The 24,299-nt window shown below is 55.3% G+C and overlaps 1 protein-coding gene across 9 annotated transcripts; it reads right to left on the reverse strand.

Moving 5' to 3' along the window:
- Window positions 1–656: 656 nt before the first annotated feature.
- BIK (BCL2 interacting killer) lies at window positions 657–20,391 on the reverse strand. 9 transcript variants are annotated; one of them, XR_004351756.1, is made up of 6 exons: window positions 19,774–20,391; window positions 7,778–7,927; window positions 6,436–6,543; window positions 6,075–6,219; window positions 5,604–5,703; window positions 4,945–4,979 (listed from the first exon to the last, which is right to left on the reverse strand). XR_004351756.1 is itself a non-coding variant. In XM_032645506.1 (5 exons), exons 1-5 carry the CDS (start codon window positions 19,929–19,931, stop codon window positions 5,677–5,679), a joined length of 588 nt encoding a protein of 195 aa, XP_032501397.1. In that variant the 5' UTR covers window positions 19,932–20,391; the 3' UTR covers window positions 657–5,676. The 9 variants fall into 9 exon arrangements, 7 of the variants coding, with proteins under 7 accessions (XP_032501397.1, XP_032501398.1, XP_032501396.1 ...); XM_032645506.1 differs by having other exon boundaries at window positions 657–5,703; XM_032645507.1 differs by lacking the exon at window positions 6,075–6,219 and having other exon boundaries at window positions 657–5,351; window positions 19,774–20,388.
- Between the last annotated feature and the right edge of the window lie 3,908 nt (window positions 20,392–24,299).

Genomic DNA, 24,299 nt, shown 5'->3' on the forward strand with positions numbered 1-24,299 from the left:
GCAGGTGGCATGGCCACAAGGCTGACCAGTGGCAGATGGGCTCCTGCTGCCCCAGCATCCTCTGGCCACACACAGCCAAAGCCTTAGCTCCTTTGTCACTGAGGTTAAAGGGCTTTAGGACCCAGTGGGCTTTGGCAGCCATTCCGTCCACCCCTTCACTCAACAGTTGGGAGACCCAGGGCCCCATCTGTTTACTTACTGCACAGAAAGTATTGAGTGCCTGCTGTATGCCAGGGAGTGAGTGGCCTCTGCCTTGGTAGGGAAGAGGGTCCTTTAGCAAGGCGGGAGTGGTGCGGGGAGGGCGGCTGAGGGCCCTGTTTCCTCCCCCACCCCGAGTCATCCCTTTAGACTGCAATCACGGAGTGCCGGCTGTGTGCCCAGGGCCTGGTTCGGCTGTGTGCCCAGGGCCTGGTTTGGCTCAGGCCCACCCGCAGAGCTTGTCCTCAGCTGCTCCACACCAGAAGCAGGGCGCAGACTCTCTGCTCCTAATATCAATATTAAATACGAGTCATTCTAAACTTCTTGGGTGATTTTTTTCATTATCCAGCAATAGTAGGAAAACCATATTGGGAATGAAATCCCTGAGCTTGTTTTTTGGGGTTTTTTTTAAGATTTTTTTTTAATTTATTTTTAAATTTTGGCTGCATTGGGTCTTCGTTGCTGCACGTGGGCTTTCTCTAGTTGCGGCGAGCGGGGGCTCCTCTTCGTTGCGGTGCGCGGGCTTCTCACTGCGGTGGCTTCTCTTGTGGAGTGAGGGCTCTAGGCATGCGGGCTTCAGTAGTTGTGGCTCACGGGCTCAGTAGTTGTGGCTTGTGGGCTCTAGAGCACAGGCTCAGTAGCTGTGGCACACGGGCTTCGTTGCTCCGTGGCACGTGGGATCTTCCCGGACCAGCGCTTGAACCCATGTCCCCTGCATTGGCAGGCAGACTCTTAACCACTGCGCCGCCAGGGAAGCCCTTTTTTATGTTTTTTTGATGTGGACCATTTTTAAAGTCTTTATTGCTTCTGTTTTGCTTTGGTTTTTTGGCCTTGAGGCATGTGGGATCTTAGCTCCCGGACCAGGGATTGAACCTGCACCCCGTGCATTGGAAGGGGAAGTCTTAACCACTGGACCACCAGGGAAGTCCCCTGAGCTTGTCTTTAAATGTTGCTGTTGTGTAGGCACATGTCAAGCCCTGGGTAGGGTTTCTCTTTTTTAATTGAAGTCTAGTTGATTTACAGTGTTGTATCAGTTTCTGGTGTACAGCAAAGTGATTCGAACTCAAACCCCAAATTCCTAAGGGTTTCTCATTTTTAGTTCTGTGTTTCTCAACTGGGGCCCTGTCGGCCTTTGAGCAGAACTGGTCTTCATTGTATGGGACTGTCCCGCGCTTGTGGGCAGCTGTCCTGGCCCCTAGCCATTACATGCCAGTAGCATTTCCGGGCATTGTGACCCCAAACATGCCCACACGTTCCCACAGCCCTTCCACGCTGAGAACCACTGCATATATTGCCACAGAACCCAATTTTCAGCATGGCCTGGGTTTGCGTGCTCTTTGGAGCATAATGAAGAAAGAACTATTATATTTCTTCAAACTTTGTTTTAGAAAATTTCAAACCTTCACAGAGAACTTTGTTATTGTTTTTAAACAATGCTGAAGCTGTTGGAATCCCCTTTGCTGAGAGCTCTGAGAAAGCAAGCTCCCTGCACGGCCCAGGCTGTGGGTGTCTGGCTGGTCTGCGGGCAGCTCTGGGTACAGCCCCACGCAAGGGAGCCGGAGGAGCGGTGGAGGGCGGGTCTGCAGGCCTTACTGCTCCTCTGGACATAGCTCTTTGCCTCAAGGGCTGCCCAGTAGGAGGGAACTCAGGGACGCAGGTGGGCAGGGCTGCATCTCTACTTCAGGACCCCCGGAGGGTTGGGTGGGCAGGCCCTTGCCCTGCCCCTGCTGACCCTGAATCTGGACAAGTGACAGAGGCGAGGGATTGTGAAGGGAGCTTTGGGAGGAGTCCTAGGGTGAGGGCCTGGGGGCCATGGTGGACCCTACATCCTGTTCCCTGGCAGGACCTTGGACAGTTCCTGTGCCCTTGGGGAAGCTACCAGTGCTGTCCTTGGTCCGCAGGATCTAGCCCACCCCGAGTTGGGACTCGCACCTGCCACCACATCTCTGGTTCCATGTCCGTGGAGAACCTTGGCCTGCTTCTCCTTCCAGCCACTTGACTCTCCAGGTCTACCTGGAACTGGGCACCGCTCCCCTCCCGTGGTCTGTGTGTCCACTTTGCGTGCGGCAGTGCCCCGGGGCCTGCCACAGAACTGCTGCAGGAGGTCGGGGGGGGGGGCAATTCTCTAGGAATAATGAGGCCAGTGGGTGACTCCTGCCCTCTGCCTGAGAGGGACAGGCCTCTGGCTCTTCCTTTTAGGGACCGGAGAGTGCTTTCTGGTACTGCCGTTGACTCAGATTGAAGCCACTCTCAGCTCCTAAGGGCTGAGCATCTTTCCGCTACTGTGGAAACTGCCACGTGGAGCAGCCAGAGCGGGTTTGACTGGATCCCAATCTGATTGGGGTGGGAGGACCCTGGTGTGACGGAAGCCTGGGTCCCCTTGCTCAAGTCCCCTACCTCTGGGCCTCAGTTTCCCCCTAGTCGGGTGGGCTTGTCTGGAGCAGATGAGACTGAAGTGCTGGCCCAAATGGCGGGAACCGCATCTGCTCAGGAGGTCGAGCACCGGGTGGGAGCTAAAGCTGTAGCAAGCTAGCAAGGCCCCAGGGTTGTGTGAACTGGGAGACGCAGTGGGTCAGACGCTGCCCCGAGCTGGCCAGTCTGCCTCCATGCCCAGGCCTGTCTCCCAGCCCAGGGCCTTTGTACTGCAGTTCGGATCCCCCAGCCCCTCCTCAGAGAGGACTTTTCTCACCCACCGCAGGCCCCATCATTTTCTCTGTCCTTTGGGGCCCTCAGAACACATCCAACAATACTCTTGGCTGATTTATGTGCATTTTTTCCTTCCCTAAAATGAGTGTGAGATCTGAGGCAGGCACCCATGCTGTCTTCACATCCCCAGAACCTGCCCCAGAGCTGATGTAGTACAGTGGGGGCTCCTGATACCCATGGGTGGGAAGAATGTTGCAAACCCCAGGACAGGATGATCCTGGGGAATGTATCCCCAGACTCCTGCAGGGAGAGGCCACTGCCCAGCCAGCATCAGCTGCCACCTGGGGGCCCCATATAGTGTTTCCAGTCTGTCTCTTCCCTGAGGAGCCCCACACTCCTTGAGAAGCCACAGGCAACCCTGGCCGCAACCACGTGGGTACATGGTTGGGTGGGCAGTTTGTCCTGAGAGCTCAGGATGGAGCAAGCTGGGTGGTCAGGAAGGACTTCCTGGAATAGGTGCCTCTGGCTTTAGCCTTGCTACATCCTTGGCCACTCTGATTCTACAGTGGGTGCCCGGGCCTTGGAGTTGGTACATCCACACAGGGTGAGGCCTGGGGTCACTTCCAGGTCTATAAGCTTGGTGGGGATAGGGTACTTGTCTGGGATAGAAAGTGACCTTTCCAGATGAAGCAGCCTGCCACAGATGGGGCATCCAAGCAATTGCCTGGGAATTGGGAGATTCTGGGCTCACCCTGTGAGGTTCTGAGGGCCCGACATAGTGACACCTTACACAGGAAAGGGAGTGAAGTCAGGCCTTAAAGCTGCAAAGGGCCAGACGTTGGGGAGCTGTGGCATAAGGCCTGGGAGCCGCGTGGTCCCTTCAGTCATGAGGATTGGAAGGTGCTGGGGGAGTGGGCAGGATGCATCTCCTGCGGGGTCTGGAGTGGGGGCAGGGTCTGACCAGCCTGGCTGGAAGGAGGAGAGGCAGCTGCATCTGCTGGATCAGCTCCGGGGCTGAGTGGAGGGCAGGGAAGGCTCCCCAACCCTGGGCCCAGGAGGGGGCAGGAAGACGAGGCTGCAGGAGGTGCTGGGCTGGGGGAGAGGAATGTGGGTGGGGGAGCTGGAAGAAGGTGGCTCACCCCAGCCCACGGTTGGCATGAGGTAGGGGCCTGGGGGTGGGGAGAGGCAAAAGGGCCTGGCAGGATCTAGAAACAGCGCTGGGTCCAGGTCTGGGGTGGGCCGAGCCTGCAGGGTGGGAGGCCTGGCATCCTGCCCCTGGTGCCCCCTGCCCAGCCCCCTCTCACCACACCGCTGCGAGAATCCCCACAGACTGCACTGCTCCAGAAGGAAGCGCTGGATAAGCAGATGTGAGGAGAGCAGGCAGCCCAGTTATAGGAGGCACTGACAGCCCAAAGGAAATAATCCCTAATGGCAGACTTCAGGCACTAAGGCTGACAAGGAGGGATGAACCAGCTTGTGTTGGGCCAGACACACCAGCATTTGCAGGTGCAGGAAGGAGCCGGGAGGCTGTGTGGTACACGCGGGTGCACAGGTGGCCAGGAGCACGCCCTGCCCTCCCCCAACCCCACAGGCAAAATGCAGCCCACACTGCAAACCCCCGCAGAGGACCAGAGGCTGGCTGGAAACCAACATTTTATTGAGCTCTCCTCACCCCGCAGAAATCTATTCCAGCAGATTCTTTTTACCACGGGCATCATGGATACGGCGGTGTGGCCAGCACTCCCCCTGCTGCGCACTATTTGACCGACCCCAGAGAGGGAGACGCCTCCTCAGGACAGGCCCCCGCAGAGCGGGCCGGGGCCAGGAGAGCAGGTCATTAACCAGTAACGACCCCAGAGGTAAAATAAATTCATTTCTCTTACAAAAACAAGGGAAAAACTAGTATGAACCTCAGTGTCCCAGCACTCAGAGTTTAAATATAAAAAAGGGGCAATAGAAAACAGTTAAACGCCAGCCAAACCGACAAGGCCACCTCCAGGGTGGTGGCGGAGTGGGCGGGGGTCCAGCCCCACCCCACGCGGGCCAGCAGCGGGTCAGTGGAGGCGGCGCCCCCAGCTGAGCGTCACCACCAGCAGCAGGGACAGCGCCAGCTCAGGCCACGGGCTGGGGGACACCTGCGGGATGAAGGTGGGGACGAGTGAGGACCTCCAGCCTGCAACAGGCCTGCTCACTACACACCCGCTGTGTGGCCGCAGCAGGGACAAGGCAGGCGAGGGCGGGGCGGGGGAGCGCTCAGCTCAGAACTGGGGGGGGGTCTGGGGCGAGGTGTGACCAGAAAGCCGAGGGGCACAGGAGGGGTAGGAGAGGCCAGTGGCCCTGAGGACACGGCAGGAGTGGAGGCCAGCCCACCAGGGGCTGCCTGTCCGCTGGGAACTGGTGTGGGGGCCGTTCTGCTGTGCTGGCGGGGAGGGAAGGGGAGCAGTCAGGGAAGCTGCTCAGGACAAGGAGCCGCTGTGAGCCACCAGTCTGCCGCATGGAGGCGATTCCTGGCAGAGGGAGAAGCACGGCTCAGGTGTGGAAGCAGGCAAGGATTCGTGCGTCTGGTCCACAAGCCAGAGTCTCAAACCCAGAGGCCTTTGGGACCAGGCAGCAGTAGAAACGGGGGAAGCAGGCAGGACCGCGTAGTAGGGAGTGGTGCGGACTGTGGCATCCAGAGAGGGTATGCCCCGCGGGGCAGCTGCTCTGCAGCTGGCACCACTGGCAGGAATGTAAGTCAAGGTCATGGAATCAAGGCTTACCCTGTCCCTGAGGGTCAGGAAGCTCCAGAGGCTTCTGTTCTCCCTGAGGTTAGTGAAAGCCACCATAAAACTTCTAAGAACGTCCCTCAGTCCTATGTGGCTGTAGGGAAAAACAAGCTGTAAGACAAAGGGGGGCAGGGCCATTACGCAGGAACAGGGGCGGAGACGGCCTTGGCTGTAGGTGACAACTGTCACCCTATCCCCCTTCCCTGGGCGCCTCCACCAATGAGGCGCCTCTCTCCGTGGGCTGTTTGTGGTCCCGTAGTCATCCTGCTAGGGGTCTGGACTTGCGTCCCAGAGCCGGACCCAGGGCAACGCCCCGCTGCCCACCGGCCCAGAGGCAGGTCCAGGAGAGGAGGAGCCGTGTTCTGAGAGGCCCGGGCTCCTCAGAGGAAGGCTGCCTCCCCGGAGACCAAGGGACCGTGTCAGCTTGCATCCCGGTCTTTTGTGGTAGGGTCTCTCCGTCCCCACCTGGGCAATTCTGTGAGGTTCCGAGAACCTGCAAGGAAGCCGGCAATTCCCGGAAGCTGAGTCCTCACGCGAGAGGCCGTCCCATGCAGAAGGCTCCGCCCACACGGCTGGGCACAGAGCTCCGTCTTGGCTCACTCGGCAATTCCTGTCATTTTAAGTCCAGGCTCTGCTGGAAAGGGGCTACCTCGGCTCGATGAGGGGAGGACAGAAAGGCGCCGGGGTCTGTGGCCCAGGCCAGCTCCAGGAGCTGGGGACCCAGCGGGGGAAGAGGGAGCTGCGGGCTTCAGGGCTGCCCAGGAGCGGAGCCACCGGGGGCCAGCCCTGGTCTGTGGGGGTCCTGGGCCGGGCAGGGGCTCGTCACCTGTACACGGTCATCCGGATGGGCTCGACGAACTGGGGTAGCAGCAGCCTCAGCTCCATCTCGTCAGCAATGGAGGCCAGCTGCATGGCCAAGTAATGGGGGCCGTCACTGCAGGGAGGCCACAGGGAGCTAGCTGTTGCGCTGGTGACCCACAGCCCCAGACCGACAGGTTCGTCGCGAGGTTCGGGGGCAGGGAACCTTCACACACCCCTCCTCTGGCTCCCACTTTGCTTCAGAAGAAGCCCGTGGGGTCCCCTCCCCTGGAGTGCAAGTCCTAGACCCCGGGGAGAGGGCTGCCCAGGAGAAGCCTGTGCCCACCGCCCTCCCCTTGTGGGAGTGCAGGGAGACACTGAGAGCCTGTGACAGCAGTCAGCTTCCCTTTCCCCTCCCAGGATGACTGAGTGCCCCAGAGAACCCTGGGAGGGACCCTGGCACATGTCCCCTGGACCCCAATCCCGAGATTACCTCTGATGGCACCACCCCTTCTCAGAAAGGGGGGGCTACCTGGCCCCTGTCTAGGCCCCCCATTCTCACTGAATGAGTCCCTGATGGAAACGGGGCCGTGCACACGCCCACCGGGCACCTGGGCCAGCTTCAGCTCTGCTCTCAGCGGGCTGCCCACATTCCATCCCGGTGACTTGGCTGGGAATTCCCAGGACGCTGAGCCCCTCCCAGCCTCGCCTTGGCCATCTGCCCAGTCTGGGGTAAGGGTTTGCTAGGGAGGGCTGGCCGGCAATCAGGTAGTGGGTTGGGTTCAAGTCAGGCAACACTGCCCCGGGCTCCATCTACAGATGCAGCGTGGAAGGGCAGGTGGCAGATTTTCAGGTCCCTCCAGCCCTAAAGTCCCGACCAGTCCCAAACCCCAAGTCCAGGACCTAACGGCTAAGTGATTCCTGAGGCCTAAAGCAGGGGGAAGCATCCAGAACCCTGGTGCTGATGCTGGGAAAATCTCTTCCTGGCTGCCCTGACAACTGGGTCAGGTCTGCATCTGAAGTGGCCTCCTTCTGACTTTCTAAAACTGAATCCATCTCTTAAGAGGCCTTGAGGTGACTGTGGTCCTGAGGGCCAGGAGGCACCCTGTCTTAAGGCCACAAGCTTGAGTCATTTTGATGGCCAGTGCCATCCTGGGACTATGAATATGCTGGGTGCTCTGAGGGGCCCCTCTGTGAGCTGCTGTCAGAGCACAGCTGCCTCGCCCAGGGCACCTGCCTGCGTGACCACGCCCGGGGAATTTCCACTCTGCAGCCCTGTCTGGAGAACCCAGAAGACTCTGCTAACCACCCGGCCACGGTCACTGACCAGGAATGGGGGTGGGCGGGGCCCAGAGGCAATTGGGACCTACCTGTAGGGGGAGACAGGGTGGAACTCCAAGATATTGGTCACGCCGGGTAGCCCCTCACCTTGGTCATCCAGGAAGCCAGGGCCATGGTTTTGCAGGAAGGTGTACAAAAAGAGGTTCCTAGAGAGGGGTCTTGCTTGATACATTTCTTCTCTGGAGAAAAAAGAAGTAGACTGGATGCTTTGGGGTGTCACTCACTAGTCACCTTACCTCTACCCTAGCTTCCCCGGCATGAATCCTGCTGTGTATGCTTGCTGTGTGCCTCTGGGCAAGTCACCGTGCCTCTCTGTTCTGTCATACACCCCTCAGGGATTTGGAGAAGACTCATAAGCGCCCTTGCCTTTTTCTCTTTTTTTTTTTTGCGAAAAGAGAATCAGGGAATTCCCTGGCGGTCCAGTGGTTAGGACTTGGTCGGGGAACTAAGATCCGGAAAGCCGTGGGGCACGGCCAAAAAAAAAAAAGAGCAAATCAGACTACAAACGTATGTTTCTAATACTGGCCCCCAAGAGGCCTGTAGTCAGACTAAAAAACCCAAGTGTTTGGTGTCACAGTGGCCTAAGGCTGGGCTCCAGCAGGAGAGCCAATTCGTTGGGTTCTGCCAGGTTCCAATTGCTACGCCCCTCGAGCAGAAAAAGCAAATGCAAGCTACACGAGGAAAAGTCACCCACAATCCCAACTCCCAGAGGGATACTGCCAGTTTCTAAACACATTCACAGCACACACATTTTCAAAAATGGGATCACTCCTGGGGCAGGGAGCGGGGCGAGGGGGGACGAATTGGGAGATTGGGATTGACATATATACACTACTGCTGTGTATAAAGTAGATAACTAATGAGAACCTAAAAAAAAAAAATGGGATCACTCCTTACATAGTATTTTATAACCTCCTTTCTTCGCTTGATGTCTCACCTCTCCACTCCCCTGGCTCCCTGCTAATAGAACTAGTTTTTGGGGTGGCCCTGATCTGTGTTCATCTAAGGCAGTCTGACACTCCTGTTCTCAGTTTCCCGGCACGCCTTGCAGCTAGTGGTGGGCATGTAACCCAGTTCTGGTCAATGAGGTCTCAGAAGTCTGACATGGGGGCTGAAAGGGAACAGACACGGCCTGGGCAGCTGTGTTTACATGTTCACATCATCGCTTGTGATGGCTGGTGAGGCCTGTGACCGTGTTCACCAGAATTTACCCCACACTGTATCAAACAGCCTTCAGTCCGGAATATAGTGAATGAAGAACCAAAGGGCCTGAGTTCAAATCCCAGCTCTTCCACTCAGCAGCTGTGTGATGTCACAGTTTTCTCATCTGTAAGGTACCCCCCCCCCCACTGGGCTGTTGGGGAATGAAGGAATCTCCTTTAAGTACTTTGAGCAGAGCCTGGAACACGGGGGGAACAGGCACTGTTATGACCTCTGTACTTCAGTCCATTATTCTTATAATAATAATAAATTGTAGGGAATTCCCTGGCAGTCCAGTGGTTAGGACTCCCCGCTTCCACTGCAGGGAGCACGGGTTCGATCCCTGGTCAGGGAACTAAGATCCCACGTGCCGCGGGGCACGGCCCAAAAAAAATTAATTGTATTAATAACTAATTGGCTTACACCCAAGTCTCCTGCTCCCCAGGCCAGAGTGGACCAGCGTTCATCCCTGAAGTGGACTACAGGCAGGACGTGCACGGGCACAGAGACACGGAGCTAAACAAGCACGCGTGCGCGTACCACGTGCTTTCAGCATTAAAGGGTGACGGCTGGAAATGCAAAGAAAGACAGGGCAGGGGCTTGTGGGCACACAGGTTAAGGTTCCTGGGTCCTCCAGGTGTCTCGGGGCAAGTCTGGACAAGTTATTCTCCACAATGCATCCAAACTGCATGCAGAGATGGACATGATGTCATCAAGGGCGCAGACAGGTATTTGGGGGGTCTGGGGCACTCTGGCCTTTGAGAAAGAAAACCACATAAGGACAGCATTGTTCCAGAGAGAATAAATGCCCAGAATTTGTATCAAAGAGAGATGGTTGTTTCAGTTTCCTGAGAGGGAAACAGTTTTACATCTGTTCCAGATGCAAGCTCAGTGTGAAAGGCAGGTCCGCTGGGGCTGGAGAGATCAGACGTGTAAACACAGCCACAAAGGCCACAAAAGAGCCCCGGCCTGACATATGCCACCCGCACCTGTCAGGACAGCCCCTTCCCCTGTAGGCTGAAAGGAGCTGTCAGGTCAGATCTGGTGGGTGGAGGGAGGGTGGCCCCGGGCAGGGTTGGGGGAAGGGTGCTGCCACCTGCTGAGGGCACCTGCAGGCAAAGTGTTAAGAGCAGGCCTGACCCAGCGACTCCCCCAAACCAGCAGGGAGGGTCACGGGGACTTTCCTAAGACCCCACACCCAGCAGAGGTACCACTCTGGGTGCCTAAATCTTCACACATTTGTTCTAGAGACTGCTGGGTATCGGCGAAAAGCCATGAGGTGAATCTAGATCCACCGGCCATCCTTGAGGAAAAAGTAAGACGACAAAACTAGTATGGTTTGAAGCCACTTCTGTAGCCAGGGGTGACTTTCATCCCTTCCCCTTTTGATTAGGGGAGGCTGAACCAAGGTCACAAATCCTACTCCCAGGCCCCGGACCCCCGCGGGGTTGGGGCGGTGCATGGACACCACTTTGGGGCGGGGTGGGCTCAATTAAGTTAGGTTTACCTTAAGAAAACTGTAAATGAGTCTTAAGCTAGATCAACATACAAAAAACAGCATTCCTACAAGGCAGCTAGAAAATATTATAGACAATAAATACATCTACAGAAATATAAGGGTTTTGATCAGGAATGAATTTAAGAAAGGATGCTTAAAATCTTTATGGACAAAAATTTTAAATTCCATTAACGGACTTAAAAGACCCAGATAAATGGAGACAGGTTTTAACACTGCACAGGTTGTAAGCCCTGTGAACTTGACCTTGTGTTAGGCTGGCATTTCAGGAATTGGGACCAGGAGCTCTTGCTGCCCTCAGGCCCCAGGCCCCAGGGTGTCTATGCAAATGGCTATTTTCCAGGGAAAGCTCTCTTCTCTTCCCAGGGATGGCTTATGGTCCCGTAGACACCCTTCCCAAGGGGTCACAAGGGAACTTCACTGGGCACATGGCCTGAACCTCACCTTGACCCACCGTCTCAATATCCCTCGTCCCCAGTAGACATGCCTAGAATCCCTGGGCACCTTGTGTACCAAATGGGATGAGGGGCCCTACCAGGCAGGTGCCTGACCAGGGACAGGGGCTACTGGCAGCTTGGCCATGCTGGGGGTGAGGCCTGTGCTGTGTCTGACCAGCTCCACGGATGGCTAAGCAACGGAGTGGTGCCTCCCCAACCAGACTGAACTGTTTGGGGGCAGGACCCGCGTCTGCACCTTCAGGTGGGTCCCCAGACCCCTCCGGACCTCTCTTGGGCTGGCCTGGGAAGAGAACAAAGACACCAGACTCTCTTCTCCCCTTGCTCATCATCTGAGCCCTGCACGGATGCTCCAAGACAGGTGGGGGGATCTTGGGTTAACGTCCTAACGCACCCACTCACTTGCGGTGAGATCTTGGGCCAGACCCTCAATTTCCTTATCTGTTAAATGGGGATAATGGTCCCAAGATAATAGGGTTCCTCTTCCAGGCAAGAACAAGCACTAATTGTCTTATAATTCTGGCTCGTGTCTGGGTATCTACTATCGTCAGGCAGTGATTTAAGCCCTCCCTGTACATGGATTAACTCTAAAATGCTCCCCACTTAATCCCGTATCTAAGTCAGAGAAGTGAAGGTTGAATCCAAGTCCTCTGCCCTCTTGCTTCTAGCCAATGCAAAGGTTCTGGCTGGTATCAATGGAGGAGAATCAGCAGTCAGGCCTAGGCTGTCCTTGGGCCTCTAGATCCGAGCGAGAGAACAGTGTGGCCAGAGGGCTGGGGGCAGGGTCCCTATGGCAGCCTGCCATCTCTGGTCCCTCCCAGCTACCGCATCACCCCAGTGGAGGCCCAGGGCCGGTCCCTCCTGTCTGGCCCTGCTCCTGCTGGGGTCTCCAATCTGATCTCCACTCAGCAGCCTCAAATCTGACCCTGCCACCCCCTCTTAGCTCCCCAGTCCCCTCGGGAGACATGCTACACCATTACCAGGGCCCTCTTCTCCCCCTGGTTGCCTTAGCCCTGCCACCCCAATCCTGGACCTGGTTCCCACCACACTACAGGGCACGTGCCCAGACGTGCCAAGCCTCTAGTCTTTGCCTGGGCAGTGCCACTGGCCATCCTCAGTCTCCTTTTGACATCCCTGTTGGTCCCTGCTGGGTGTCCTTGGGTAAGTCAACCTCTGTGCCAAGCTTACTCACTCCTCAATGAGGACGCTAGCAATAGCCATTTCACGGGGGACAAACAGAAGCTGGGACTTCCCTGGAGGTCCAGTGGTTAGGACTCCTGAGCTTCCACTGCAGGGGGCCCGGGTTCGATCCCTGGTGGGGGAACTAAGATACCGCAAGCCACATGGTGTGGCCAAAAAAAAAAGTAAAAAGAAGCTGCCCTTACTGTTAATCTCTGCTTCCTGGCACACAACACAGAGCAGATAAATGCTTGTCGAATGACTAAACAAAGCCAAGTACTGAGGTCACTGCAGCTGCAGATCCAGGAGCCTGGACTGGTTTCAAGCATCTATTTTTTTCCAGCATATTTGCAAATGAGTAGTTTAAAACCCTTCTTTGGTGAAAGGAAGGCACACCCACCCAGGCTGCAGCCCACACACACCCTCCTGCACACGGAGTGGGGACCCGTCTTCCTCCAGAGCTCCGGATGCAAACTGCTGTCCCCACAGCCGTGAGGACGCCTGCAGGGCTTGGAAGGGAGGGCAGGCTCTGGACCAGCCAGCCTGCAGTGTCACTGGCCGTGTCTCTTCCACACACACACTGAGATGGGAACAGCTGCCCCCTCTTTGGAGGGGGGACCCTCAGTTGCCCGAAGCCCAGCCTTCCCCCTGTCCCTGCAGGCCTTGCAGCAAAGCAGGAACAGGTGATGACCCCTCTGGGACCACATCAGAGCCATCTGGTAAATGCAGTCCTGGGTGCCAGGCCAGTGGCTGCTGGGTGGATCCAGCTGGAAAGCCCTGGTCCCCAGTCTTTTCCTTTGGGGCTTCCCACCCCCTCCATGAGCAGGGCAATGCCCTGGCTTACAGAGCACCCAATGCTCAAAGCGTCAAGTGGAAAAGCCCTGACCTCAGCAAGACAGACCCAGCTTCCAGTCCCAGCTCTGCCACGGCTGTGTGACCAGAACCAGAGAGGGCTCTCTAGCACAGAAGCGGCACAGCCTCCAGGACTGTTCAGAGGAATAAAAGATACCACTGTTGCCCATTTTCTGCCACCTAGCAGGGGCTCCACAGCTGGTTAAGAAATCAACAGACCCAGAAGGGAATGGGAAACAGCTAGCCCCTACTTCTCTGGGGGCCAGTTTGACAGTCTCTACCAAAGTCACAAATGCACACGAGCCTTTGATTTCTGGAAATGCGTCCTCCAGTGAGGCCGGCCTGTACCTGGCAGGACCTTGCTGGGCCAAGATCCTGAAGGTGCAGGCACACAGCAGGGGGCCCGACTTAACTGTGCTGCTACAGCGGTTAAGAAGAAAAGACAAACACCTCCACCTGCGTGGGTGCATCTCCTGAAGGAGAAAGAAGACTAGTAAAGAGGGGAAGGGGCCTCTCTGGGACAAAGGTAGGAAGGAGACTGAGTTTTTACTATAAATGTTTTCCTCTTCCTGAACATGTGCTGGTATCACTGATTCAAAAAATAAAGCAAAAGCAACTGTTTCAAGTTCATAGCTTTAATTTGCGGTCTGAGATACTGATGTTTGTCTTAAAGGTCTGTTTCAGGAATCAGGCATCCAACCCCTCCCCAGCCCCACTCCCCGCCCCTGCACCACCGCTCCCTCCCCACCTGGCAGGAGAGGTCCAGACTTAGTAACCTGCAGATGCCCCAAGCAGCTGGTCTGATGTGGGTGGGGCTCACTTCCCTTAAGTGAAGGAGAAATACCTGGGGAACAAGGAGAGAGGAAAGAAAGGAGGGAGAGGGAGAGGAAAGTAAGGAGAGGGAAAGGTTATTTCAAGCAAAAGGTTGGAAATTCACCTGTGGGGTGGGCAGGAGTTAGAAAGCTGCAGCTTGGAAGGGACCCCCCTCAAGTCCTACTGCCGCAGCAGCACCGGAGCCCTCCCTCCACCTTGAACCCCAGCACAGGTGCTGGCCTGAGCCACCTGGGACCAGGCACAAACACTGCCAGCCACCGAGCAAGAGATCCAGGCTTGGCTTGGCTTGGCTTCCGGCTGGGGTGGCCTCAGGCAAAGGCTGCCCACTCTGGGCCTGGTGCTTACTGCTCAGTAACCCCACACCCTTTTTATTTGCATCTAGAGTCCAGCCTCCGTCAGGGTTGCAACAGGGTAGGGCTTGTCACACACATACGCGGGAGGAGCTACATTAAATCTGGCCTCAACCCCAGGACACACCCTTGGCCGCAGTTTAAGGTCACAGTTTGGCTGGAGTTGCTCAGGGCTGACTGGGCTCCAGGTCCCCAGCGCCTGGCCCGATGAGCTCCGGAATGTCAGCGGAAAGAACGATGCAAGACCAGCGCCCCCGTCTCCTCCCCACCTGGGCAGGTTGGCCCCGCACAAATGGAAGGAGCTGGGGCCTCTGGGTAGCGTGGAAAGAAGTCACGATTAGCTGTGAGACAAGAGCAAGCTAAGGACCTGCTGTTTATGCAGCTGTTGACTTCTCACTGCTTACACAGTATTTATGAATGGAAACGCTGTAGCAAAGGGGCCCTGGGCTGGGCGCACACCTGGGTTCTGCTCCAGCTTGGCTGTGCTACTCTGGACAAATTCCTTAGCCCCTCTGGACCCCTAATTCTTCACTTGTAAAACAAGCATTGGGGACAGATTCTTTTCTGTCCTTTCCTGCTCAAATATCCATTAAAAAAACAAACAAACTGTAGAGAAAGTGTAAAAGATTAATAATTCTCTTGACAACTAATTTTGAAATGGTTTTCAACCAGTTTGCTGAGGTCTGAAAGTTTCTGTCCCGCCCCAAATTCCTCAGTCGAAAACCTAATGCCCAGTAATGGGAAAAGGAGGTGGGGCCGCTGGGAGGCAAACAGATCATGAGGGCTCTGCTAGTGGGTTTCCTCTCTTCTAAACGAGGCCCATGAGAGCTCCCCTCCCCATCCTCCACTGAGGATACAGGAAGTCTGGGGCACCCTGACCTTGGACTTCCAGAATCCAGAACTGTGAGAAATACATGTCTGTGGCTTATGAAGCGTCCAGCTTGTGGTATTTTGTAAGAATACACACTTCAATGAATTGAACAGAAAAAAGGCAGGGGAAACACGGTGAGGAGACCCTGGAAGGCCAGGTCGGAAGGGATCCCAGTCGACCAAGTCCTGCTGACACCCCTGTGCTTCTCCATCACCATTAGAAAGGAAAGGTGCCAAGATACCGCCTGGGTCTGCCGTTTAAGAAGCACGTATTTCAAACAGTAAATGCCGAAGAGGGTGTGGAGAAAAGGGAACCCTCCTACACTGTTTTTGGGAATGTAAACTGATGCAGTCACTATGGAAAACAGTGTGGAGTTTCCTTAAAAAACTAAAAATAGAGCTTCCATAGAATCCAGCAATCCCAATCCTAGGCATATATCTACAAAAGGTGAAAACTCAAATTCAAAAAGATGCATGCACCCTCAATGTCCATAGCAGTGTTATTCACAATGGCCAAGACATGGAAACAACCCAAGTGCCCATCAACACATGATTGGTTTTAAGACGTGGTGTGTGTGTGTGTGTGTGTGTGTACACAATGAAATATTACTCAGCCATAAAAAAGAATGAAGTATTGCCATTTGCTGCAATATGTATGGACCTAGAGATTATCACACTCAGAGAAAGACAAATATTACATGATATCACTTATATGTGGAATCTAAAACAGCACAAATGAATTTATTTACAAAACAGACTCAGACACAGAAAACTTATGGTTACAAAAGGGGAAGGGGGGGATAAATTAGGAGTATCAGATTAACAGATCCACACTATCATATACTATTTTTTTTTTTGGCCGCGCCAGTCGGCACGCGGGATATCTTAGTTCCCCAACCAGAGATCCAACCCGCTACCCCGTGGAGTCTTCAACACTGGACCACCAGGGAAGTCCCCACACCATCATATATAAAATAAACAAGGATTTACTGTATAGCACAGGAAACTACATTCAGTGTCTTGTGATAATCTATAATGGAAAAGAATTTTTAAAAATATATACTGTTGGGGCTTCCCTGGTGGCGCAGTGGTTGAGAGTCCGTCTGCCGATGCAGGGGACGCGGGTTCGTGCCCCTGTCCGGGAAGATCCCACATGCCGCGGAGCGGCTGGGCCCGTGAGCCATGGCCGCTGAGCCTGCGCGTCTGGAGCCTGTGCTCCGCAACGGGAGAGGCCACAGCAGTGAGAGGCCCGCGTACCGCAAAAAAATATATACATATATACTGTTTCTGAATCACTTTGCTGTACACCTGGAACTAACACAATACTGTAAATCAACTATACTTCAATTAAAGTTCCTAAGAAGAATTTAAGTGAAGGACTACGCCCTGCTTTCTTCAGTTCTGGGTCTCCCTCCAGCGCTGTGGCGTCTCAACCACTCACGAGATCCTGTCACGGAGCGCTCCAGTCAGCAGTCTTGGGGACTCCCATTTCCTCCCTGGGACAGATCTCAGCTCCCCACTCCCACCTTTTCACACCCTCAACCCCACCTTTACACCCTCCCTCTGCCTTCCCCAGGTTGGCGTCGGGGACCTGCTTCTTCCTCCAGGCCCAGCCCAGAACCCACCTTGTTCCAGGACAGAATTATCTGTTCCGTACCCAGCATCCTGTGTAAACAGACCTGGATTAGGCACTTAGCCCATTACGGGTCTCATTAAATGTTTACCTGTCTATCTGCCCCGGCTCGGAGCAGGAACCCTGTGAGCGGGGACAGCCCAGTGGGAACCAGACAGTACAATGTCCAATAGAATGAGGGAACTGGGCTCACAGGACAGTCAGCTCCTGGCTGGGGCACCCTGGACTGGACAGCCTCACCTTTTGAGAGGAGGCAGAGGCTGCATGCATGGTATACGGTCAGCGCTCACTAATGGGAAGCTCTCGTCTGGTGAGCCTGGAGCTCAGGAGAGGCGCATGCCCACCCTGTGTCAGAGCTGGGATTTCCCGGATGCGTCATTGTTGGCACACGGGAAATCCGGCCCATCTCCCTGCCTGGACTCAGAGCCTCCTCTGAGGTCCAAGCCAGACACAAGTGACCCTCCCCAGATAGCCACGTGGGGCTGCCCGCTCCGGCCCAGAGCTTGCATCTCCTGTCAGACTCTGGGTGACCCCGTGTCTTCTCCCACCTCCAGAAAAACAGGTTTACCAAGCAGTGCCTGACAAGGCCCAGCGGGTGTTTTGTGTTGTCACATCCTAATATTGACACTAGGATAATCAGCTGCCCTCCCCGAGCCGCCCCAGTGCCCTGACCACCAGGCCTGCCTCAGGGCCAACGAGGGACTTGGACCGGGGACTTATTTGCTTACATCCAGGGCCCGGCCCCAACCAACCCGCGGCAGGACAAAGCCACGACTGCACACGTCCACTCCAGACCCGCTGCAGGCTTCCTGGTGGCCGCCGACAACAAAATCCCGAGCGTGCCGGGAACTTCCTTGAAACCCCTTGGAATTGTTCTGAGCCAAGAAAAAAACAGCCGGACTCTCGTGGGATCCACTATGTCCACGGCAGGGGAAGCAAGAAGCCATTAATTGTCTACAAACTTAATGGGTTCACTAAAAACAGGATGCTTTCCAGGGAGAGGGGAAAACACCTCCGAGGTCAGGGTCAAGACCCACCGATGGATGGAGCCCTTCGCGGTGTGCCCCCTTCCATTTACTAGAGGATTGGACATGAAAAAATGGACTATAACACTGCTCTCTGCTTTCTTTGCAGCTCAGTTTTTATACCTACTAACCACTTAAGAAAATTTACAATAAACATACATACAACCCTCTAACCAGCTTCTTCCCAGAGTGCCTAGGCTGTGACGGGCACTGGAGATGCTCTAATGAGTGTGACCTTTCTAAATTCCTCTTCTAATGGAACTACAGGCTAGTGTAAATCACACGAAGTGAGCACACATAATTCCCACACTGTCTCGAGTGTCCTGAAGACAGTATAGTCAAGTCTTAGGCCAGCCCACACTCTGGAGTGTTTCTCCCAAGACTGTTCCTCACTTTCTGAGACGGACCACATTCTGTCTATGGAATGTGTATCTCTCTAAATAAATCCACTTCTTACCTATCCAAAAAAAAGGTACTAGGCCAGAGGGACCGCTGGGAAGAGTGGGAGGGCTGTGGTTTTAGATCAGGTAGTCAGGGAAGACTTCTCAGAGAAGGAAGCAACTGAGTTGAGATGATGTGTCTGACATGCACAAAGCCCGTGCCGTTAAGTACATCACTCCATTTGTTTTAGGCCTCACACCCCCCCATGCAAGGCCACACAGGATCCCTGATGCTTGGAGAAATATTCCTGCTGACATAGTTCCACCAAAAAAAAGAAAAAGAAAGACCACCTGGCAGCCATCTTAGAAGATAGATTAAATATGTTCTCCACCCTTGCAGTGGTTAAGAATCCGCCTGCCAATGCAGGGAACACGGGTTCCATCCCTGGTCTGGGAAGATTCCACATGCTGAGGAGCAACTAAGCCCGTGTGCCACAACTACTGAGCCTGCGTGCCACAACTACTGAAGCCCGCGCACCTACAGTCCACGCTCCGCAACAAGAGAAGCCACTGCAATGAGAGGCCTGCGCACCACAACGAAGAGTAGCCCCCGCTCGCCGCAACTAGAGAAAGCCCGCGCGCGGCAACACAACGAAGACCCAGCACAGCCAAAAAGAAATTAAAAAAAAAAGTTCCCCACGCTAAAGGACATTTTGAGACACTCCCTGAAAGCCCACGCTCTGGAAGCCACCCTCTCCAGACCCCTCAGGCATTTTAAACCAAACCCAAGCAAAAATAAACCTGTACAGTCTAATGTTGGTAAGGCTGAAGAAGCCACAGTGACCTTGAGGTTAAAACGGTGAGAAATCCCCAAATCCTGGAACGAGAAGGGAGGGGAGATGGGGGGGTGGTACACAGACAAGCAGCACCAGCAGCCAGGTGCTAAGACTGGAATCCAGGCCATTTAGGGATCAGGTGCAAATCACCCAAAAGGTGCTGTTCCTAAGGACCCATTCCAAGGGCATGTCCAAAATAAGTAGAAATAAGATTAAAGTGTTAACTCCAGAGAAGTCAGTAACAGCCACCAACACTTGGGGATGGTGTTCCTCCGTCCCTGTTGGGAAACCTCGTGGACCCATTTTACAGAATGAGCAAACTGAGGCTCAGAGGTGGAGTAGCCCGTCTAAGACAACACAGCTGGAAAATGGCTGCGTGGAGAGTTTGGCCTGGCTTCTAGGAAACGGCTCATAATGCCTCCTGAACTATGTCTCAGTTTCTCCATCTGTAAAATGAGGCCTACCATCCTTGGAGGCTGGCCAGCACAGAGCCTTCCCTAGCGTAGTAAGGATAAAGCCGATAACCCTCCCTTCCTCCCTTCCTCCCTTCCTGGGCAGCTGGAGCAAAGCCTGCGCAGAAAACCAAGCCACATGGGTGCTTGAAAAACAGCAGCGGCAGCAAGACCAACAGCAGCAACACCCGGCCCCCAGGGTGGCTCCTCCTGGCGAAAATTACGGTAACAATGAACGGTTTACAAAACGACTCACACCCAGGAGGTAACGAGCCCGGGGCACCCCACCCCCACCCCCAGGGCTGGTTGGGGCCGCGCGGGGCTGGCGGCTGGAGCCCTCTTGGTCACCGGATAGAACGCGCCCGGCGGCCCCTCCAGCGCCGCGGCGCCCGGCGGTCCCCGGTTTACACAAGCGAGCCGGGCGCCTTCCCCGCGGGTCGCACCTGCACTGAGCGTGGGTAGGAGGAGGGCGCCGCGCCCGCTCGGCGCGCAGTTCCTGTTCCGGACTTCCCGCGTCCCGAGGCCGGCCGGTCTCGGGCCCCTCGAAGGTGCGCGGCTCCGGGGCGCCCCGGCGTCGGCGGGGACCGGTGCTCGACGCCATCTTCCGTTTTTTGGTGACCGCGCGGCTGTACCGTCTCGGCCCTGGGCCTTGGCCCTGGGCTGGCAGCCCCGCTCTCTGGCCCGTCCCCCGAGGACGTGGGAGCCCGGCCCCGGAGGCCGCGCAGGAGGGAGGAGCGGGGCGATGCGGCGCCGGGTTCCCGGGGCGCGGCGCAGAGGGGCCGCCCCATTGCACAGATGCGGAGACTGAGGCCCGCAGGGGTCCCGGCTGCCACGGTCGCCAACCGGGAACTGGAGCCCCCGCCAGCGAGGAGGTGTTTCGGAGCCGGGGTCCCCAGACGTCGCCCGCGAGTAACACCCGGGACACGGAAACCTGGGTACGGGTCCCCCACCTTCCAGCCGGCGCCCAGGGCAGCCCCCGGGCGCTTACCTGCCGGGCTCGGGCTGGGCAGAGGGGCGGACGCCAGCGGAGTTAGGGTCACAGCAGCGGGGGCAGGGCTCAGACTCACCTCGCGTCGGCGGTGGCAATGGCGGTGACGGTGGCGGCGGCCGCAGCTCTCGAGCCGGGAGGCGTATTGTCTACGGCTAGGGGCCCGCGCGCGCGACCATATAAAACGCCGGGCCCCGCCCCGGCCCGCCCTCAGGGCCGCCTCCCCGGCCAATAGCACGGACTCCAGGACCCAGTCGGGTCCGAATGGCAACAGAGCTGCTACAAGTGTCATCTGTTTACTTGTTTACTGTCTTTCTGCCTCCTGCGGTCTGCAGGTTTGTTTTGTCGCGTGCGCTGGTTTGCTCCGGGGAATATTTGTGGATGAATCCCCTGGCTGCATTTGGGTGGGTATTCCGGGATCTTTATATCCTCAAAGAACTCCTAGGGGATTGATGCTTTTTTCTTGCCCGCGAGGCTCAAAGAGGACTTAATGACCTGCTAAATGACAGCATGAGTTCAGCGTTCAAATATTGGCGCTCTTAGTGCTGGCAGCTTCAGGAGTTAGGTTTTGTTTGGTTTTTTTTTTTCTTCAATTTTTTAAACTGTGGTAAAATGCACATAGCAAAATTTGCTATCTTTACTATTTTTAAGTGTACTGTTCACTGGTATTAAATACATTCATGCTGTTGTGCAACCATCACCACCATCCATCTCCATAACTCTCCATCTTTCAAAACGAACTGTATACCACTAAAAAATGACTCCCCATTCCTCCCTCCCCCAGGTCCTGGCAACCATCAGGCGTTAGGTGTTTTTAAGCCTATTTCACAAATGTGAAAACTAAGACTCAAACTTCTGTAGAAACAGCATCAGCAGCATTCCACCAAAGCCTGGGGTCTTCCTGCCCCACTCCTTCCCACCCCGCGTCCTTCCAGCTGCACCATCCGTCACACCTCCATTCCCACCGCCATAGTGGGGGCAGCCCACCCTGCTCTGGCGCTCCTGGGCCTAGGGGGAGATGGGTGGCAGAGAAGGGCCCCCAAAGCCTCGGGGGAGGGACGAGAAATCAGAAAAGGTCCAGGTTGGGTGGTACCCAGCCCTGGGGTGAGCTAAGGAGGTGTAGGGTCTCAAGTCCCCAACCTGTTATTGCTGGGGTGTGTTGAGGTAGAGGAATGCAGAGCAGAGCACTGGGGTTACAAAGTAGCTGTTGTCCCAGGAACAAAACAAAGCTTGTTTACCTCAGTCCTGCTGCCTATTGGAACAGAGAAACAGCAGTGTCCAGGGAGCTCCCCTCCCCTTAGTTCTGCCATTTGCTACCTGTTGGAGATCCCCTCACCCCTTCTTCCCACCTCTGGAGTGATGACACTGATACGGATTTTTCCTTCATTGTTCTCATCTGTGAAATGGGATGACGGCATGCCCCCTCCCCCCCCCACCACCCTATAGGGTTATAGGGAGGATCAGAGGAGATAATCATCAAATGTTTAGTAAACTCCCAGCAGAGTTTAAGCTTCAAGGCCCCTCCCACCCTCTCTTCTGGCCTCTTCTGATTTTGTAATCCTTTCTTTGAGGGCCTCCCAAATCACATTGACTCCAAGCCCTACAACTCCTGGATTTCCCTGGGCTGCTAATAGCCACAGGGTGCTTTACAGGCAGAGGGAGGAGCCCTCCAAAATAGGGACCTGTCTCCAAAAGCAACTCTTCAGATGAGAAAACAGACTCAGAGGGGAAGCAATGGCATGGTCTCATCTATGTGTGTAAGAATGCTTCCAGAGGGGTCTCAAGGCTGAAGCCATGGTGCCAGGTACAGAGTAGGCATTCAGTAAACATTAGCGGAACAGCTGGAGGAAGGAGGACAGTTTAGGGACAGATGGAGGATAGAAGTGCCCAAGGAGGCGGTGGGTGAAAATATTTGCCTTGCAAGGTCCCCAAATAATATGCAGATCAAATGGACAGGAGGAAGCAAAAACCTTTTGAATGGGAATTGGGCCTGTAGAAGGCCTTGCCTTCCTATCAGTCCAAAAAAGATTAGATGGCAAATGATAATAGCAGTAACAATAACAATAGTAGCTGCCAGGATCTCCTCAGATCCCTCAACCCCAGGGCTAAGCACTTTCTATTATCACCTATAATTCTTACCACTGTCCCATGTTGCAGACACCAGTATACCCACAAAGGGTCCATGTACAGGCAAGAGAGACCTTGTGGACCCATTTTACAGATCAGGAAACTGAGGCTCTGAAAAAGGAGGCCAGCCACTTGCCCGAGACCACCCAGCCCTTAAGCAGCAGAAGCAGATTGAAGCCTGGGTCTCCCTACTCCTGCTGCAGTGTCCTTTCCACCCTCATGGCTGGCCTCCAAACCTCCTGGGCCTCACCTTCCCCTTCCCCATCGGGATTTGCTGGCCTGTCCCAGGGCCATCAGGCTGTGGATCCTGCTGTCAGAAAACACCATGATCCCGTGGGCAGTCCCTTCCTTCCCTGGGAGCCTCCCTCCTGAACAGCTGCCTGCTCCAGAGCCTCTGGAGCCTCCGAGTCCCAGGCAAGACCCTCCTGCCGAGGCCGTGACCATGTCTCTCCGCAGTTCAGGGATCCATGACCCAGCAGACCCTCTGCTCCAACTTAGGGTTGAGTTTTGTCCTTACTGTGACTTTCTTTGATCATTCATTTAACAAATATTGACACCTACCATATGCCAGGCAGGGGGGTAGGTGATGGGGATCTAGAGACGACACATTCATGGCATTAATACAGGGCCCACATCCAAGTGGGGGAAACAGTGGAGGAGAAACCAGTGACAGGAGAATAGAACTCTGGGCAGCTGGGCACACAGCATGCACTCAAGGAGGGAGAGTAAAGCCAGGCAGTGTGTGAAGAGTGGGGGCGGGGTGGGTCTTTTAACCAGGGTGTCAAGGGAAGCCTCGGTGAGGACGCAACCTTCCTGCAAAGGCTTGAGAGAAGTGAGGACGCCTTGCAGAGAAATGAGAACATTCCTATGAGAACATTCCTCCAAGGCCCAGGAGGGGAGGAGAGGGCAGGTGGGAGACCCAGGGAGAGGGCTGGCCAAGCATGTTTGCCAAGTGCTGGCCTTGGCATCCAGGACCCACCTGTGGAGCCAGAGCAGGTTTTTTAAATGGCTGTCTTTCCACGTGCCATCCCAGACTATTGTCCCAGCCTTGGGACACCTTACCTGGAAAATCCTCCAGCTTTGACAGGGACTTTGTAATATCAGGAGGGACCCATCAAAGGGCTTCGAGGTTCTCTCCTGAGCTGGGCCTGAGCTTCTTGCCAGGAGCTAGAGCAACCTCACGGTGACATTCCACCCACGCCCACCTGGTGGACACCTTGTGGGGATACCTTCCCAGGACAAGAGGCTGTTGAGAGCCTGGTGGGCTGGGCGTGTTGCCTGGGTGAGTTCAGGTACCCTGCGTGGCCTCCTGAAGGGTAGATCTCCTCACTTCACGGATGAAGAAACCGAGCCTCGGAGATGGGTCCTAAGAGGTCCATGACCACACAGCCAAGAGATTGCAGGGCTGGGGCTTGAACCCAGGTCTCTCTGACCTGTCTGATTTGGGGGTCTGTAGCTAGGCTTCAGGAAGTCTGTGAACCCCCTGAAGTGAAACAAAATGGCAATTGGGGTAAAAGCATTTTCTGGGGAGGGAACCTGCAGCCTGGTGGGTGAGGGCTGGGACTTCGGGGCCACACAGCCCTGAGTTAGAATCCCGACTCTGCCACCTAAAACTTGCGTGGCGTCAGGTAAGTGCTTGGGCCTCTCTGAGCCTCAGTTCCATCCTCTGTGAAATTTCCCACCTCCCAGGGCTGCTGTGAGGATGAACACACAGGAAGCCCTCAGCGTGATGCCTGGTACCCAGTAGGTGATGGGTAAACCCAGAGGCTCTTATTGCAGACAGGGATTAAAAACTGCGGAAGAGTTTGAGGGAATTCCCCGTCGGTCCAATGGTTAGGACTCCACGCTTTCACT

Source organism: Phocoena sinus, chromosome 10 (assembly GCF_008692025.1).
Source record: "Phocoena sinus isolate mPhoSin1 chromosome 10, mPhoSin1.pri, whole genome shotgun sequence".
Classification (NCBI taxonomy): Eukaryota; Metazoa; Chordata; class Mammalia; order Artiodactyla; family Phocoenidae; genus Phocoena; species Phocoena sinus.

Coding starts and splice junctions, on each gene's coding strand:
- BIK (XM_032645502.1), bottom strand. CDS start 19,931: ATGGCGTCGAGCACCGGTCCCCGCCGACGCCGGGGCGCCCCGGAGCCG. Junction 7,928..19,773: donor CCTACCCACGCTCAGTGCAG/GTGCGACCCGCG, acceptor TTTTTTCTCCAG/AGAAGAAATGTATCAAGCAA. Junction 5,704..6,435: donor ATCCGGATGACCGTGTACAG/GTGACGAGCCCC, acceptor TTTTCCCTACAG/CCACATAGGACTGAGGGACG.